At 53.3% G+C, this 18,403-nt stretch overlaps 1 protein-coding gene across 7 annotated transcripts in view; it reads left to right on the top strand.

Annotated features, from left to right (window-relative positions):
• Positions 1-18,403, top strand: part of TBC1D14 (TBC1 domain family member 14) — a 103,035-nt gene that overhangs the window by 80,388 nt on the left and 4,244 nt on the right. For 6 of the 7 annotated variants that reach the window (XM_059380399.1, XM_059380393.1, XM_059380415.1 and 3 more), the window contains 6 exons: positions 28-108; positions 1,171-1,265; positions 4,133-4,204; positions 4,894-5,022; positions 8,283-8,392; positions 16,851-17,109. In XM_059380399.1, coding sequence (XP_059236382.1) covers positions 28-108; positions 1,171-1,265; positions 4,133-4,204; positions 4,894-5,022; positions 8,283-8,392; positions 16,851-17,109 — 746 coding nt within the window. Of the gene's footprint in view, positions 1-27; positions 109-1,170; positions 1,266-4,132; positions 4,205-4,893; positions 5,023-8,282; positions 8,393-16,850; positions 17,110-17,143; positions 17,395-18,403 lie in introns of those variants that run through there. The other variant, XM_059380406.1, reaches the window with a different exon arrangement.

Here is an 18,403-nt window from a genome sequence, read left to right as displayed (position 1 = left end):
GTACTCACCCTGAGGCTTCTCTTTCAGAGCTCTTCGACATCTGTCTTGCCCGAGCCAAGGAGAGGTGGCGGTCCTTCAGCACAGGAGGCTCTGAGGCAGAGAACGAAGGTACATACCATGCTAAACCTGGGAGGCTACGTGGGTCTGTCGTGTGTCACTGTTTATGACACAGCCAACTTTCTGGCACTGAAATAGTGGTTGGTGCACATTTATAAAAAGGTTCATGGGAAAAGGGATTTATTTTCTTTTTTAAAAAGATTTTATTTATTATTTGACAGAGAGAGAGAACATGAGCAGAGGAGCATCAGGCAGAGGGAAAGGGAGTGGAAGAGGGAGAAGCAGACTACCTGCTGAACAGGGAGCCTGATGCGGGACTCGATCCCAGTATCCTGAGAATCATGACCCTAGCTGAAGACAGATGCTTAATGGCTGAGCCACCAAGGCGCACCGGATTTTTTTTTCTTAGAAGAAACCAGTTGAAGAGAAGCTTATGAAAAAGACCAATTCCTGAGATGCATTTGTGTGCAGACAGGCCGGAGGGCCAGTTGTAACTGCTGTGATTTCACGGTTCCCGTGATTTTAGCAGCCTAGCCCCCAGGACTGGTCGAATGTTGGCTCTGACAGGAGCTTGGGAACTTCTGCAGGGAGACAGGAGCCCCGCACATTTGCTAAGTGATGCTTTTAGAAGGCCCAACGCCCAGGAATGATTATTGCTGGTGCTTAATGGTGTCGCGTTTGCTGATCTGTGTTTAAACTGTCCGTGTCATACTGGAATTCCAAAATTCAAAACCAGTTATTTGTGAATATTAGTCAGAAATAGTATGCAGGACTGTTTCCCTGCGGTAACTGCCACACATTCTGAGTTCACACCGCTAATGTTTACGAGCCAAGAAAGGTGCGTTTCATGTATATTCCCTTCCTTGTCCACCCTTCCACGGACTCTTGCTGCTGTCCGGTAACATCGGGTGACATTTGAACTTTAGATGCTGGGAAATCCCTGATGACAGTCCGGCCTCAGCTGGTGCTCTGAGGTTTTGCTCTTCAGAAGCCCACGGAGCACCGTGCTGGCTCCCGTGTAATCGGGCCCGTGACCACCCCTGTCACACTTAGAGCCTTGGTGTGGTTGTGCGTGCCCACCTCTGAGATTCCCGATTCCCTGTCTTTTGATAGATGCCGGGTTTTCCGCCGCAGACCGAGAAGCCAGCTTGGAGCTTATTAAACTGGACATCTCTAGGACCTTTCCTAATCTCTGCATTTTCCAGCAGGTAGGTAGGAGTTCTTTGTTGCTTTAAGTGTGTTTTGTCTAAACATCACAGGTGCCAAGCTGCCTGTGTTTGTAACCAAGTTTGAAAAGCACTGGGATTTGGGGGAAGTGTCATCACATTTAGACCTTTACAGAGGGCAGTCTTCCATCATCACATTTAGACCTTTATGGACGAGGGTAACTCACACTTCTGCTCTCAGGCAGCTCTGGCCCCTCTTACGGTGCATGTAGCCAGGCCTCAGTAGGTCTGGCCCAGGAAGGGCCTCGTGTGCTGCTCCACCTGACTGGGTATCCCTGGCCACGGCTTCGTGTTCAGGGCTGCACACACAGCCCTCCCTCAGAAGACGATCTTGGTGGGGAGCCTGGGGTGCTGGAAAGGGTGTGCGGAAGTCCTTGGCATCTGTGGGCTGGAATGAGAGTGGGCTTCTGAGCAGATGGCCCAGGAGAGAGCGGTGACACGCTGGGTGCAGAACCAGCCATGGGAGATGGGTTGGAGTAGCCATGGGAGATTGGATGGCAGTAAAGAGAAATGTGGCCTCTCCCGTGGGGCTCTGAGCTGGCCCAGGAGGGGCTCAGGGCTGCTGGCCATGGATTTTGGAGTCATCGGAGCAGAGGGGTATGGAGACCTCTTCTGGCAGCGGATGTTTACCCCGGGGGTTTTCTTTGACCCCTCCTGCATCCAGTCTGTAACGGTTTTTCCCAGGTCTGCTTGTGAAGAAGTGCCCTTGAGCCTGTCCTTGCCCTGTTCCCATTGCCCTTAATTGGTTCAGATTCCCGTCTTTTTGTGGATCTATGCCAGCCCCCGCACAGGTCCCCGGCCTCCTCCGTGCACTTACCTTGGCGCTTGCCAAGCATCCTTGGGATCCCCGACCTGATTCTGTCAGGCCTGTGTTTCTGGTGTTACGCGGTGTGCACACTGGATAACCAGTGAAAGGATAATGGAATGAACCAGAACAGAGAGTTCACCAGCCACGTAGAAGGAAGGAGCCAGGCACACAGATGCACATGTTAGACACACGTGGGCTTGGCAGAAATATAGGTGTGTCCCAGCATAGAGGAGCTGTGGCCACTGTGCTGGGGGTCCAGCAGGGGTGTGGGGGTGTCGGGAATGGGGTCACTAAGGAAGGGGCCCTCAGACTGTGTTGGACTGGGTTTGAGTGACAGTCTGACCAGACGATGGGAAAGACCCTCCAGGCGGAAGGACTGGAACAGAAGCATCAGACGGTGGGTGGTGCAAGGGATCCCCCTTCCCTCAAGGAACGAGCAGAGAGCGTGGAGCTCAGTACTGTGTCCCCTGCTTACCACCCCCAGGCCACGGTGGCCGCCCTGGGGTCCCGTGTGCTTCAGCCGTGCTCTAGAGGAAGGACAACGTCAGGATGTGCTTCGAGGTACACCTGCCGTGTAGCTGACCAGGGCAGTCTGGGAACCGCAACGTGGCCCAAGAGGGTGCTGGCCTCTTCCCGACACTGACGAGCAGTGTTCCCAAACCAGGGACCCAGGGGGATCTCTGTACTGTCTCTCCCAGGGACTCAGCCTCGTTGACTTTGAGATTCACTGGGCAGTTATCTCGGCGCAGGGAGATGTGTTCAGAAGAAGAGGAGGGCTCTTGGGGTCTCTCGGGTGCGGTTTGAGACAGATGGCAGAGAAGTTGGCCTTTCTTCTTCCCTCTACGTTCTTCTGGGTGTGTCCCTCAGTCTGTGGTGCCCTCAGCGCTGACTTCCTAAGTGGGTAGTACCAAGAAACAGCACAGTGGGAGGGGAGAGTGTGGGGAGACGTCCGAAGCAAGAGTTCTGAAACGGGGCCGCCATCCACTGGCACCGTCTTTTCTTCAGAGAAAAGACATTCAGCGCATAGAAGGCTGGGAGCATCTTTGGGGTTAGAAGCATTTACCGTTAAGAGAAGTTGATGCTGAGAGAGCCTGATGCTCTTGTCTTTCCTGTTGCGTGACGGTCAGCGGTAGTGTTCAGGCGGGCCTCTGGCCCTCTGCCCCCGAGCTCCCTGCCTGCCCTCCTTCTCCTACCCTCGTGGCACTGGATGCTGTCTCTTTTACTTTCCCATGTGGGGTTTCTTTCTTTTTCCGTCTGATATAGAGTGTTTCTTCTTTCGCTTCTCGGACATAACAGAATGTGACGGTTTGGGCCGTGGCGTTCTTTCATAAGCCACACGTGGTCACCTGCAGAGTGTCTTCCACATCACATGGATCATGTACGCTTTCCTAAGTTGGTTGTGCCCACACAGTAGCTGTGGCTGCGGGCTATGGGGTCTGGACCCTGATGGTCCTTTCATGGTGTCTACAGACATACTGACATGTGAGAGGCCCTGTGTGCCTAACACTGTGCCCTCTTAGAAAACAGGAAATTCCAGCTCAGGTCTTGGGTGGACAGGACTGGGAGAGCATCAATTAAATGATTCCTCTCAGGACTCGACACTCATGGGGTATTTCTTAAACTCGCCATGCTGAAACGCACAGAAGAAACAGACGATCATTGGGGCGGGGGGCAGGGGGATGGGTGGGTCACCTGCTCTGAAGAGCCCAGGGGTGGCTGGCTGGCTTGTGGAACCTTAAAGGGGAGACAGTCACATAGCAGGAGCCAGACTGAGGATGCTTTCTGAGCAGGGTGTTAACGCCTGACCCATCCGCTTTTTCCCAAGCAGCTTTGTGGGTTGAGCTGCAGGCTCTGATTAACCGTGGATTGGCCGTTAACTCGTCGAATCACGCAGGACGCATAGAGCTGCAAGCGTAATGCTTGGTCCCTGGTCCTCCCCGCAAGAGCAGCTGGTGTGGCCAGCGGTGGCAGCATTCTGTGTCATCCCGAGTACTAACCAGACTTACGCACGTATTGTTTTTTGGTGTGTTGATCCTTTTAGGGTGGTCCGTATCATGACATGTTGCACAGTATTTTGGGCGCTTATACTTGTTACCGACCGGATGTGGGTTATGTAAGTGAATCTTTTCAATATTTTATAATGTTACCATTTAAAGAGAAAGTCAGAATATTGCCCAGCACAACTTAGCTGCAAACGTCAGGTTGAGTGCCTTCATTTTTTGGTTGTTGTCAGGGGTAGGAGGGTCGTGGAGAGTTTTGTGGTCCGTGAGTCGCCTCCGCTTTCTCATAAAGGGGCTGAGCTGACATGGCCGCTCTGCGGCACTAATCACATTATAACCGATTGGACTTTCATTTTTTGCATGTGATTGCTTTTTTTCTTAGCATTAAATCAGAAAAGCCTTTAAGCATAACCATTGATACACTGTGCTGCTGTCCCCATGGCTTACAGCTGTGTGCACGTGACCGTAGACTAATGGGGTTAGACCCCAGCTCTGCAGCCCTGACATTATCCGTGCTGGAGGGCGGGCTGTCAGGTGCCAGATCTGCTCATGGTTTTCCATGTAGCGGGGTGGGGGCGCGGGGCCTGAGGGAGAGCAGGCAGGCACGGCCCTTGTGGCTGAGCAGCCCGAGGGAGTGGGTGGGTGCCGCCGAGGCTCTCAGATCAGTGTGGGTGGAGGTGGGTGGGGGGGTGGGGGGGCTCTATGAACTTGGGGGTGTCTTGGTGCCTCTTTGAACCCGTGAAAGAGCAGTTCAGACCACGGTGGCTGCCGTGAGTTTAACTCCCCTTCTCTCCTCCCTCAGGTCCAGGGCATGTCATTTATCGCAGCCGTGCTGATCTTGAACCTAGATACTGCAGATGCCTTCATTGCTTTTTCTAATCTTTTGAATAAACCCTGCCAGATGGCGTTTTTCCGAGTGGACCATGGCCTTGTGAGTATCCCCAGTATATGTGTCTTATTACACAGTCAGGTAGCTGATCGTGCTGTCTTTTCAGAGGGAAAAGGAGTCTGTTTTCCAAACACACGTTTCAGAGCCATTTGTATGTATTTCTTAACAATTCTTTCAGAAATATTTCTGAACAAACACTTTTTCAAGGAGGGAAGAGGTGGAGGGCCGGCTGCTACCTGAGCATGCATGCCCTATGTCCCAGTAGAAGCTCAGGGGGGCTGTCCACGTTTGGGCCTATCGTGGAGAGCCTGGTATCACCCACCTCTGTGGCTGCACACTGTCACCCTGGGGCTCTGCCTCACGTGGTGCACCCCACACAGGACAGGGGATGTGGTTAGACACAGACCAGATGCAAGGAGCAGACAGGAGTTGCCCTGGGGCAGCCCCTCATGTGCTCCCAGTGGTTGGTCTTCTGCAGGGCATCAGTGAAGAACCAAGGCCCACATAATATGACCCATTCAGACACACAGCTGGTGCATGGAAGAGCAGCAAGCCTAACCTATTCTGCTCCCTAAGTCCACGGGCTCCCTACACCCTGAGAGCCATCCACCCAGGGGCCCAGGGGCTAGATTTGCTGATGATTTGCTGATAATGGTCACCGGTAATACAGGATCTCGGGCATGTTTCTTCCCAATTGTCCTAAGGCCTCCAGAGTATGTCTTGCTTAGGTAGTACTTACATTAAAAAAAAAAAAAAAAAAAGTAGCATTTTAATACTGCTGTGAACATGGTGGCTGTTGGGGGGTTCTGAGTTGGCAGAGACCTTTTGGAAGACAGTTTGGTTTCAACTGTCAGTAGTGGTAGCTGGCACAGGTATGTAACTCGGCTTGTGCAGATCAATCCTGAGGTGTGGACAAAACATTATGCCCAGAGGTGGTTGTTATGTAATTATTTATAACTGTAATAACTTAAAAATATTTTCATTGTGAAGATGAAAACATTTTAAAATGGGTGTTTCAGGGAGGCAAATGGTTACTTAAAATTCAGCAGTAGAAACAACGGGTGTTGGCGTGTTGGGTGTTGGTGAGGTTGTGGAGAAAAGGGGAACCATCTTCCACTGCTGGTAGAAATGCAGGTTGCTGCAGCCACTCTGGAGAAGAGTATGGAGGTTCCTCAAGGTCCTGAAAATAGAGCTGCCCTACGACCCAGTAATTGCGCTACAGGGTATTTACCCAGAGAACGAGATTGCGCTGACTCAGAAGACAGTGTGTACGCTGGTGTTCGCAGCGGCATTAGCTACAACAGCCGAACTGTGGAAGCAGCCCACGTGTCCATCCACTGATGAACGGTTAAGGGGAAGGTGTGTGTGTGACACCTATAGTGGAATATTACTTAGCCATGAAAAGGAATGAAATCTTGCCATTTGCAACAACATGGATGAAGTTAGGGAGTATTGTGCTAGGTGAGATAAGTCAGTCAGAGGAAGACAGAGACCATATGATTTTTCTTATATGTGGACTTGAAAAAACAAACGATGAAAGGGAAAAAAGAGACAAATCAACAAACTCCTGGTTCTAGAAAACAAGATGGTGTTTCCCCAGGGTAGGCGGGCCAGGGGCTGGGGGTGAGGAGTACACTGAGCACCAAGCGATAAGTGGAACTGCTGAATCCCTCATGACATCGTACATCTGAAAATAAGGTTATTGCTGCGTGCTAATGTACTGCAGTTAAAATAAGAAATAATAACGTTTGGGAGCAGAGCTGATGCAGTCCTGAGGTTTGCAAAGCATCATATCCTAGAAAAGTATTTAAGATTAAAAAGCTGATTTTTTTTTTTAAAGATTTTATTTATTTATTTGACAGAGAAAGAGAGATCACAAATAGGCAGAGAGACACACAGAGAGAGAGATGAGGAGAAGCAGGCTCCCTGCTGAGCAGAGAGCCCTATGCGGGACTCGATCCCAGGCCCCTGGGATCATGACCTGAGCCGAAGGTAGAGGCTTAACCCACTGAGTCACCCAGGCGCCCCAAAAAGCTGATTATTTTTTCAAAAGTCTGAAACAGACCACTTTCCGTAACAGCTACCATATTTAACAATAAAAGGAAGTGCACAGTATTAGTAGTACTTAGAGATGACCTGTTTTGTTTCTGTACTACTTAAGTGTTCTACAGGCAACATCTACAGGCTTCCAGAGTCAGGAGAGTACCTGCTGTATGTAATAAAATGATCACCATCTCCATATCTCCTATTGGTGAAGATAAGACCCCCCCTCCCCTTCTCTTTAGATGCCTATGATAAAAACTGAGCTTGGGCATTTCTGTGTATATTTTTAAGGAGAGATCAGAGAATCACAGTGTGGAACAGGGCCTTCTTGACAGCAGGGTCTCCCGGCAGTAGCACTGTGCACATGGGGGGCCGATGGCCGCAGGGGAGGCCCGTAGTGCCCACCGCCTCTAACCCCCTGAATGCGAATAGCACCGCCCCATTAGCAGACCCATCAGAAACGTCCTCTGAGGTGGTCAGGTGTCCCCCTAATGGGCGGAGTCCTCCCCATACCCCCACTGAGACCCCCTGGTTTATAGTATGTCCCTTCATTGGGTCAGAGTGGCTGGTTGCCTGCGTGTAGCCAGGGGTGGGTGGCCCAGAAGCGAGCCACCTCTCTGATGCACGTCATGGCTAATCCCGCCCTCACTGTTGGTCCCCTTCCATAAGTGCTCCTCCTCTCAGGGTGTGCTGTTGTCCTCTAAACCCTCCAGGAGGTGGAAAGCACATGCCGGGGGACAAGGCTCTGACTGCTTGCTTACCTTTGACGTCTGCTCCCTTGGCTGCATTAAAAGGTCTGCAATCTTGAGCCAGCCTGGTGTGCCTGTGCCCCACCCGTCAGTGTTGCACTCCCTCGGGAAGAGCCAGGGTTGTGCATGGGGGTGGGGGTGGAGCGTGCTTTCTCAGGTTCTTCTTTCCTGGTTCTTGGAGAAGAGCTAGCCCACAACACTCAGCCTTTGCTGAGGGGGTCAGGCACGGTTCCTCTCCCAGCCTTGCTGCACTCCTGTGGGCCTCTGCTGTCTTCCTTATAAGCTGGGGAAATAGGACGATGGAGCTGGTGATGCTGGTATGGGGAGCAGAGAAGGGGCTTTGGTAGAAAGTGCCTGAGCCCAGAGAGGGGTGCCGGTCAGGACATGTTAGCAACTACGGACGATGACTATTGTCCTGTCCTACAAATATCCATATGTGGCCTTTCTTCTGGAGAATGGAAACCTGTGCTGATAATTGCTTTATTGGTCTGTCTCACATTATCTCCCCAGATGTTGACCTATTTTGCTGCATTTGAGGTATTCTTTGAAGAAAATTTGCCGAAATTATTTGCTCATTTCAAGAAAAACAACTTAACTCCAGACATCTACCTAATTGATTGGTAAGACTGAATTTTCTATGTGTTTTCTCCTCTCCCTGCCTCTCTTTCCACTGCCCTCTGCCGGCTTCTTTCTGGGCTCAGCCAAACCGTCCTACATCTTATCTTACCATCGTCCTACGTCTTATCTTACCATCTTCCCCACTGCCCTGCGTCGGAGGTGCCTTCGGCTTTTCAAGCTCTGCATCTGCCAGGTGCTGGGAGATCTGTTTGATTACGGTGACTCTAATTGTCCTTCTTCATTCCCTTGAGAAGAGAAATGGCATCTTGGACCTACTTGTTTTCAGAGTGCCATTTATCCGTGCACTAAGCAGGAGGTCACTGAGCACCTGGTCTGTGCGGGGCTCTCTGCTTGGGTCTTGTGACCCGCGGTGGGCAAGACACAGTGCCTGCCTGTCCAGAGCTCTGTCCCAAGGGAAGAGCTGCATCCACGGACAGCTGTACGGTGTGTCATATGTGTTGTCTCTTAGGAAGGGAAGATGGACAGAGCTCTGGACCCCGGCTCAGGGGTCAGAGTATGCAGAGGGGATCTGCGAGTTTGAGCTGAGGCATGATATAAGCACATGGAGGCCCAGAATTGGCAGGCTGTAGTGGTTGGCCTGGGGATGCTGGAGCCTGTGGTGAGGGGGTGAGAGGTTGTGTGGGACTTCGGTCCCGTGCCAGGGAGGTTGGGAAGGATTGCAGGACCCAGAGGGAATGGTTGCAGGCTTCTGCTCGGGGTGCCAAAGGAGATGGGTTCTATCCAGAAGTGAGCTTTAGATTCTGTGGGAGCCCAGGGAGCCTGGGGGCAGGGACATGTGAAGGCCAGAAGACTGAGGTGTGGGGAGCTGGTGGACGGGCAGCAGGGTTGGGAGGCTGAGGGAGAGGAGACCTGCAGGTCCCTGAAGGAGTTTGTGAGTGTGTGAGGGAAGGCCCAGAATCATCTGCACTCCACCGTCTAGCTAGTGAGGGGCTTGTGGGTACCCCTGGCTGGGATCAGGTTTGACGTCGTGCTTAAGGGACTTGGTTTTGGACACTGCTTTGGAGGTACCTGCTAGACATCTAAGTAGACATACACACGAGGGGCTCCAGAGAGTTCTGGGTGGAGTGGAGCAGCAGGCCAAGGCAGATCTTTATGCAGAGGTGGATGTGGTTGTCGGAGCAAGGGGTGGGATGTCACCCCTGAGAACACGGTGTTCGGGGGCAGGAGAGCAGGCTGTGGCAGGAGGAGTGTGGTTCTGGAGCCCTCAGACCTGGGTCTGGCCTCTCTGCTACTTGTTTCATGGCCTCGGGGAAGGGCATTAACCCTCTCTCCATACGTTTTCTCCTCTGTCACCTGCAGTGATGAACCTTGTTGGGCCTTAAGAGGTGATGCCCCGGTGTCCGCCACCTGGCTCACAGAGGGGCTCTACAGAAAAAAAGATGTCATTCGGCCAGAAGCCCCGTTTGGGCTTCTGCACAGTGCTGACCATGACTTTGCATGGGGTAGGGGAGGGTCAGATCGCACCACAGTCTTTGCTTCTACCTCACCCATATTAGGCCTCCAACTCTGGTTCTTAGGATTTTGGCCTAAAGCTGAGGGTGGAGAACACTGTCTGGAATGGCATCATACAGACTCTTTCCCCAACTCACAAAAGGAAAGGGATTCTGTGTCGGCATCGGTGTGTGGCCGTATGTGCAGAAACTTCCTCTGTGTACCTGACCGGAGCAAGTTTCAGACAATACCTAGCTCTTGCTTTGTGGTAAAGCATTCTGAAATTTCCTGTTCTGTTCTGTTTACTTAAAAACCACCGGTGGTCCTCCACTTGGATTGATTTCACAGTGCCGTCGTCTTGACTGGGTTGCAAGGGGCAGCACCAAGAGCACTGTCCTAGAGGACCAGCTCGTCTCTGCTCTCTTCTGGAGACAGTTTCTGTCCAGATGAGGGCAGAGGCCAAGGGCACCTGCATTTATTGATTCCAGTGCTGCCACACAGGACCTCCTGTAACCTCAGAGCAACCCCTTGGCGTGAACCCTGACACCTGCATCTCATAAATGGTGAGACTGAGGCTCGGGAGGCCTCTAGTGGCTCTCCCGAGGTCACAGGGCTCATATGGCCTGCCCACGGAGCCCTTCTGGGGGAGTAGGTGAGAGCTGCCTCCCAGGACTCGGGCTCCAAAGGTCGCGTCTGCACGCCATTGGTGCTTCTGGGAGCCTGAACCCCAGACCAGACTTGTCCGTGATGGAAACTGATGCAGCGTACAGGGTGTCTATGGGACAAGGAAGATCCAGGGTTCATGGTGGGTCGTGGCTGGTCCCCGATGCCTCGTGCACGCTGCCCCCAGTGCTCTGCGGAGGCCTCTGCTCTCTGGAGTAAGGACCGAGGAGGACGTCATCTCCGTTTACAGTAGCAGTGGGCGGCCGGCGAAGATGTCTTGGGCCCAGCCAAGCCCTGTGTTCCCAACATACTCCTTGCAGTTTAGGGGTGGGCTGCATTGACTCGGGTTCTTGGTGGGGTGCTCCTAGGGAACGGCTCCGGCGGGGAGCAGGTCAGGTGGCAGGGAGGAAGCTGGGAAAGAGCCTAGAAGCTGACCACACAGAGTTTTGTCTTCACCGAGGAGCCAACTGCCCGGTCACACCCAGAGCCAGCGGCTGGGCCGGTCAGACGCCAGAGCCCTGGCTTTCTCGCTGGGCTTCCCCGGCCTCCCCAAAGCTGTGACCACACCCTCATTAGGGCACTGCCGCAGAGGGGCCGTGTGTCAGGAGACGAGGCAGATCTTGGTGGCCTCCGGATGAAGTCTTGTTCCTGCCCCCTGTCCTGTCCGAGGGTCGACAGGCATCCCTGTGGCTTGGCTGGCTGAGTGTCCCGGGCGAGCTCCATGGGCACAAAGATGACAGCATCTCCTTTCCAGCTGTGCCTTCTGTCCACTGGAGGCTGGCTGGGAATGGTTCCTGCTTCATTCCCAGGACAGTTCCCCTGCCCCGTGGAGGATGACAGGGTGTGCTGTCAGTTCTTACCTAGCATAGTCGGAGAGAGATTCCGGCCTGATATGCTCGTCCTTCTCCGCCTTGTGGCGCGAGCTTGTCTTTGTCACAGCACTGACCCACTCCCCGGGCAGCTCTGTTTCTTGCTGTCCCTGGTGTCCAGCCCTGTGGATGGCTTTGAATCCTAGAGCAGGGCTCACGTTTACTCCCAAGGGGCCCGTGCCAGAACCCAGCCCGAGGCCCACTGTGGGGCTTGTCTGTCTACGTGCACTCGGGACACTGGCACAGGAGCTCACGGTGCAGAGTCAGATTCACCTGCTGCTGCTGCCTTCCTGGAAAGAGGGGTCTTCCCTGGGGTGGCATGTCACCCTTCTCTGCATGCCATGGACACATGAGGGCCAGAGCATGGCAGCGTTGGTCTCCCTGCAGAGTTCCAGGTGCTCAGTTGGATATCATGTCCTGTGGGAGGATCGATGCGCTCGCTGGACTCCTTGGACTCCTGCCCGATGCTGTGGAATGGCAGAATTGTCTGGAGGCATGAACGAATGTTGTAATAAACAGTCTGGGATTAGTAAAAGAATCCGGCAGGATGTTCCCCGGCGTGAGTGGTGTTTGTTGAAGTGAGGTTGGAAGTCCTTGGGATCCCACTGCTTCGCTGAATCTCCACCTTGGAGGAGAGGTTCCGGGTGAGGTTGTTGGCAGATTTTAGTTTCTGTTGCATCCTGTGCTCATTCCATTTGTGGGTTTTAATGTTGGGGTGACAGGTCCGTCTATGAGCTGCTCAGGAGCAGGGGCTTGTCCTGCCGAGCTCCCACGCACCTGGGCTAGTGGCTGGCATGCCCTGGGGCCCTTGTTTTTTGCAGGGGGACGGGGAGGGTTGCAAGCCCCCTTGCAGGAAGGGCCTGCTCAGCTTGGTTGCACCTGGGGCCTATCCTGCAGTGCCAGGGCCCTGAGCCGTCCCTGCCATCTGCTGGCCCTGCTGTGGGCTCTGGCACGAGGGCCCAGTGAGAGGGAGCTCTGAGCTCTGAGGGCATAGAGTGGAATCTGACTGCTTCCAGGCCTGGGGCAGGGGCTAGACTTGGGAACTGAGTTGGAACTGAGTCTTAAATAACTACCTCCCTGTCTTTTGTCTTTTTTTTTTTTTTTAAGGTTTTATTTGTTTGAAAGAGCAAGCAAGCACGAGTTGGGAGAGAGGGGCAGAGGGAGAAGCAGACTCCCCGCTGAGTAGGGAACTGGATGTAGGACTTGATCCCAGGACCCTGAGAGCATGACCTCAGCTGAAGGCAAACGCTTTGCTGACTGGGCCCCCCAGGTGTCCCGCTACCTCCCAGTCTTTGCACACATGCAGTTTGTATTTGACATTTAATGTTTTCATAGCTCTTACAAAATTTCCCATCATCTCATTTAGCAGCATCTGTTCTAATGGCTCATCTCAGTTTGTGGGGAACACAGGGAGCACCTGGTGAGGTTGGGGGCTCGGGGACACTTCCTAAACCAGCTCTGGGGGACAGAGGCTCGCAACCCTGGGAAAGTGGGGCATGGCTGGGGGTCGGTGGCATCAGGCCTTGAAGGTCCCGTCCGAAAATCTGGCTGTGGCTTCTCTGCAGGGGGCCTGCTGGATGGCACGTGCACCCCAGGCTCAAACCCACTTCCCACAGCCTCCCTGTGTTTGCACCTTCCTCGCTTATAAAGCATAGATGAGCGTATGTGCTCGTGGAGTTGCAGTGGGGAGAAATGGAATAAACTGGGCAGGTGGTAGGAAGCCGTGCTCAGCATGGAGCCAGTGCTCCCCGCAGCCCTGTTACCTGCTCCGGTAGTGGACTGGGGAAGGGCTGGCTTCTGAGAGTGAGCCTTGGCCTCTGTGGAGGCTTTGGGAGCCGTGGAGCCCCTTATCCCCCTGCCCATACCCCCTCATGTGCCTACAAGCCAACACCAGAAGTTAGAGCAGACATTGCTGGTCGGGATGTTTTCTGGAAGTTGGGGGTGCTTGCGGGGAAGAATCCGACCTGCTCCTCCCATACACATCACGAGGGGGAGCAGAGGCACACTAAGGTGTGTGTGATGCCTTCTATAAGCCCATGGCCGCTTCTTTAGTTCTGCAGTGTGGAAATAGAGTATTTTGCATTAGTTGAATGTGTACCTGAAGTGACCATTTTTGACATCCAGTGCAATAACGTGCAGCGGTCCAGGGAAGAGCGGCCTGGAACTCTGTCTTGCTACCACGGGGAGAAGCCTGTAGCATCCTGGGCAGGTCTTGGGGCCCTGCCCCTCCCACACTCACTGTCCGAGCAGGAGGCAGCCAAGTGCACTGGGCACAGTGAGAGCGCCTGAAGGGCTGGAAACAGGAAAGAACAGAGCTCTCTGGTTCCTGCTGCTCCAGTGGGAGCCCACCCCGTCCCCGGGGATGAAGTATGTGTTGGTGATCCGGTCAGCATTTGCCTCTCTCCCTCTCTGATCCTGGGATACGGCCTCTGTTCAGTACCATCCACACTGTCGCCAGCCCAGAGCCCTCCCTGATCTCCAAGTCACACGCAAGTGATGAGTTCATGCAGCCACTTGGACGTCTGGCTCTCAGACAGCAGGTCTTCACACTCAACTCTGGACTTCTCTGTCCCAACCAGAGATGCCACATGTCTTTACATGACCACTCCATCCAACCTAGTGTCCCTGAAATCAGTCCACCACAGAGTCCAGGGTTCCTCCCCTCTCCGGCCGCCTCCACTGTGGCCTCCCTGCTCCGACCTTGCCTGGCCTGTTGCAGTGGCCATCCAGGGAAGCCTGTGTCTGCGAGGTGGGCAGGACCCCCCACCTAGAGACCTGACAGCCTGTGAGGCCCGCCTTTGTGGGGCCCCGGTCTCCACGGGCACGTTTGTGTGTTCTGTTCTTCTCTCTTCTTGTCTTCAGCCTAGTGACCTCCTTGTTCCTCCTCGGCTGTGTCCCGTTCACTGCTGCCTTGGAGCTTGGGAACTCCTTGCCTCCTCCGTCTAGATGCCATCCTGACCCCTTCTCTTGGCCTGCAGCCTCTTTTCAGGGCCTTATGGAAATGCCACTTCACAGTGCTCCATTCCTAGACCGTCCTGTTTAGAAGTGTGTGTATGCACGTGCATGTGCTTGCTCACCCAGGCTTGCAGGCCCTGCCTCCTACCCCTGCTCATGGTCTGTCACCCTCTGACCTACCGTTCACATTGCCCTGGAGGGCAGGGACTCTGTCCCACCACACAGCCTGGTAAGCCCATGGTAGTGGGCTTCCACAGGTGGTTTCGATGGGTAGACTGACCTGCAGGCCGTTGGAGGGACTCCAGCCTGGGCAGTTGTCTCACGGAGAAGTGGTAGGTGCCTCGATGGCTGTGAGGGCCAAGCAGAAGTGCGTCACAAGCACAGACTGACACTCTTTTTTAATTTTACAAAGCTCAGGACACCTAGAGTGATTTGTGGAGACACAAATCTCTCCCTTTGCCTGTAGCTGGGTTTGTTTTCTGGGTTTGTGGGGTGCTGGGTTGGCACATTCAGTTACATGTCCAACTCTTGGTATCGGCTCAGCTCGTGATCTTAGGGTCAGAAGTTCGAGCCCCAAGCTGGGCATAGAGATTACAAATAAATAAAAATAAACTTTAAGAAAAATCCCTCAGATCCCTTGACCTGTGTTTTCTGGGCCAAATAATGACATAAATGGTTTTCCATCTGTGAGATAGCAAGCGGCTCTGGCTGAAGGCTTGTTGTGACTTGTAGAGATAAAGTGTCCTAACGGGGTCATAGCGGTGGGTCCCCCAACTCCTCAGAGTGGTCCTACATTTGGGGCCTGGGCTTTGGAGTCAGGGTCACAGCCTGGCTCTGCCTCTTGCGGGTGGCAGGACCTGGGGCTCAGTTCCCTCGGTTCCCATGTATGTCAAAGCCAGCTGCCCTAGCTCCTGGCGTGCCCAGCCGGTGGGGGCGGGGAGGCATGCAGAGTGCATAGTAGGGCCCTGGTTGAAGCTCATTGTCGCCTCCATGATGTAGGGACATTCTGTGATGCCCGTCTCCCCATGTCATCATCTGAGCTGAATGGAATCTAAGTCGGCTTGCCTTCCTGAAGTCTCTTGCATGGGTGGGGGTCTCAGCCTGCTGCTGTGATCAGTACATGCCCTTGACTGTGTGACCCATTCCTCTGCGTCCTAGGTGAAAGGCTGGGGCAGGGCATGCTGCCCGGTGAGCATTCGGAGCTCACAGCAGGCAAGAAAGCCCGTGCGCTGGAGCCTCGTGAGCACGTCGGTCTGGGTGGCGGGGACTCTGGTCACATCTCTTCTGGGAAGCTGGGGGTCCCGCTCTTGAAGGCGGGAGGACACTCATCCCTTTAGTCGGGGTCTGACAGCTGAGGCCGGGTGCCTTCACACCTGTCTGTAGAGCTGGGGCCGGCCCTAGGCCGTGCTGGAACTGGACGGGTGATTTTCCAGGAGGGATGGGGCTGTCCCCCGGCTGCTGAGAATCCCTGCTTCTCATGAATGCTGACACCGGTGTGGAGGTAGTAGAACCGTCAATGTCCAGGACTCCTGGAGCAGCTCTGCAGGGCGTCCGCCCATCTGCTTCCTCAGCAGAGATCTCCACGTGCTGTGCTAGGTGCCGAGGGGGCAGGTGGGAGGGAATCAGGCAGGGTCCCGGCTGTCGGGCCTCTCTGTGGGGAGGACTGAAGCAAACACATGCTCTGAGAGACATCAGGGTCAGGGGAGCATCTGGCTCATCCTGGGGGTCAGCAGATGCCCGGGGATGGCACCCAGGTTTGGTCTCTGAGCCGAGGAAGGAAGATGGGGTCACAGAGAATCCACTCGGCCTGTGTCCGAACCTGGCTTCTCTCGCTCTACAGCACAGACACATTCCAGATCAGAAATGCTTCAACCTGGTAATGTAGTCGATCACCCAAGGTTGTGTTTGTTGGGTAGTTTGGATGGCGATTATCACGTCATTTTAAGATTGTGCATATCTGCATTTCACTTTTTCATCTAATCGTTTGCATTAAGTATAAGTTCCATTTCTTATCTACATTCAGATTATTTCGAAAGTTTTCTTTGTTCCTGTGCAGACCTCTAGTGGGAGAAAAGGATACAGTGTTTTTCAGAAGTGGGGAGTATGTGTATGCCTGGGTTATATATATACACATATACATATTGTTGACTGTTAATGTTCGCCTCAGACTCTGAGCTCTATCCACCTTACTAACCTTGTGTCCAGCACCTCCTAAGAGGAAGCACATAGTGGATTCTCAATAAGTATTTGTCCCGTATGGATGTAATCAGAATCAGCGATTCAGAAACTGTACAGCGTTTGGGATTCTGTGTGAAAGCTGAGATGTTTTCTTATAACATTGGCCTTTGGAATGAATGCAGGCCTCGGGCCCGTCACTGACCCCCTCCCCAACCGATCCCCAATCGTGTTTTAAGTATGAAAGTGACCGAGTCAGGGAGCATTTTAGCGGATTTGACCTGAATTCAGAGCTGTTTCTTTGTGCCATCCAAAATCTGAAAAACTCAAAACTTTTTTCCCCCAGGATTTTTACCTTGTATAGTAAATCTTTGCCCTTGGACCTGGCCTGTCGTGTCTGGGACGTGTTCTGTCGTGACGGGGAAGGGTTTCTGTTCCGGACAGCCCTGGGCATCCTGAAGCTGTTTGAGGACATCCTGACCAAGATGGACTTCATTCACATAGCTCAGTTCCTGACGAGGCTGCCGGAGGACCTGCCTGCAGAGGAGGTGTTTGCATCCATAGCTACGATTCAGATGCAGAGTCGGAACAGGAAGTGGGCTCAGGTAAGCAGATCTTCTGTTCTCTTTTTTCCTGCAGGTAGCCTGGCTCAGCAGCCTCCCCGAGGAAGTCGTTACTCCAGCTGCCTTCTGAGAAAATGGCCCTCTCTAAATAAAGTTCTTCTTGGACTGGACCCGAGGAGCCTGGGTTTGAGGCTTGGCTCTGCTGTGCAGGGTCTGGGACAGTCCTTTGGTCCCCGAGAGTCTGTCAGACGGCGGGTGGATAACAGAAGCCTCCTGCCCATTCCGCGGGTGGTCTGGGGCCTGGGTGGTGGGATTGTCTCCCATCGCTGGTAAACAGGAGGTGGGTGGGGGACAGGAGGGCTGAGGGATGGTTCCCCTGGGACGGGTCACACTGGACCTCTGGTGGCTGAGTCAGGTGAGTCCAGCCTGGACCTCCTTCTGGATTTTTCTAGGCTCTTCTGGGTGTCCTGCCTAGGTAGGCCTTGGCCCCAGTGGGACTGGCCAGTGTTAGCTGGCTCCGAGTGCTGATAGTACCAGAAAGGAAAAATAAAGCCTTCCCTCTTGACCCTCTGTCGGCTCCTAGCTTGTCCAAGCAACAGATCATGGTTGGAGACTATCTGTAGAGGTTCTTACTCTCCTGTGACCCTTTGTATTAGTGGGAGATTTCAAATGCATACTAAAATAGAGTAAGTAGTTAACGGATCCTATGCTTTTGTTAAATATGCAGGCGTTTTTACATTTCTAACCGTCTCACCTGTCGGCACCTTTCTAGCTTGCTTGAACCAAGATCCAAGTAAGGTTCACACTGTCGTTAGTTGAAAGATCTTTTTAGTGTCTTTTTAATACGTAGGTCACCCCACCTCTCTTTGTATCCCTCGACCTCTGTCAGCTGAAGAAATGAGCTTATGTGTCCTGCAGCATCTCCCAGAGTCTGGATCTTGCTGGGTATATCCTGGTGGTGGTGTTCAGCCCGACCCTCAAAGCTGTATTTCCCCTGAAGTGACTGTTAGAGCTAAAGACTTCACGGTTGACCAGGCTGTCTGCCTTTGTTTTTATAGCAGTAATAGTTTTATTGAGATGTAATTCACATACCATAAAATTCACCCCTTTGAAAGTGTACAGTTCTGTGCATTTATTAACTGGAGCATTTACTAATCACCTGGGTCCTTCATTCTGGCCCTTGAGCTGGTCCTTCTTGGCCTTCCTGGCCTGTTACATGATGCTCTCTTTGGCTGGCAGACTCCCTCCCTGGGTGTGTTTTTCGGGAAGAAGCGTGGCTGCATTGTGGACTTGGGGTAATACTGGGGGCCGGTGGGCACTGTTTTGTGCTTGGGTG

This window comes from Mustela nigripes, chromosome 1 (genome assembly GCF_022355385.1).
Source record: "Mustela nigripes isolate SB6536 chromosome 1, MUSNIG.SB6536, whole genome shotgun sequence".
In the NCBI taxonomy this organism is placed as follows: Eukaryota; Metazoa; Chordata; class Mammalia; order Carnivora; family Mustelidae; genus Mustela; species Mustela nigripes.
This window is presented reverse-complemented; position numbering and strand designations above follow the sequence as displayed.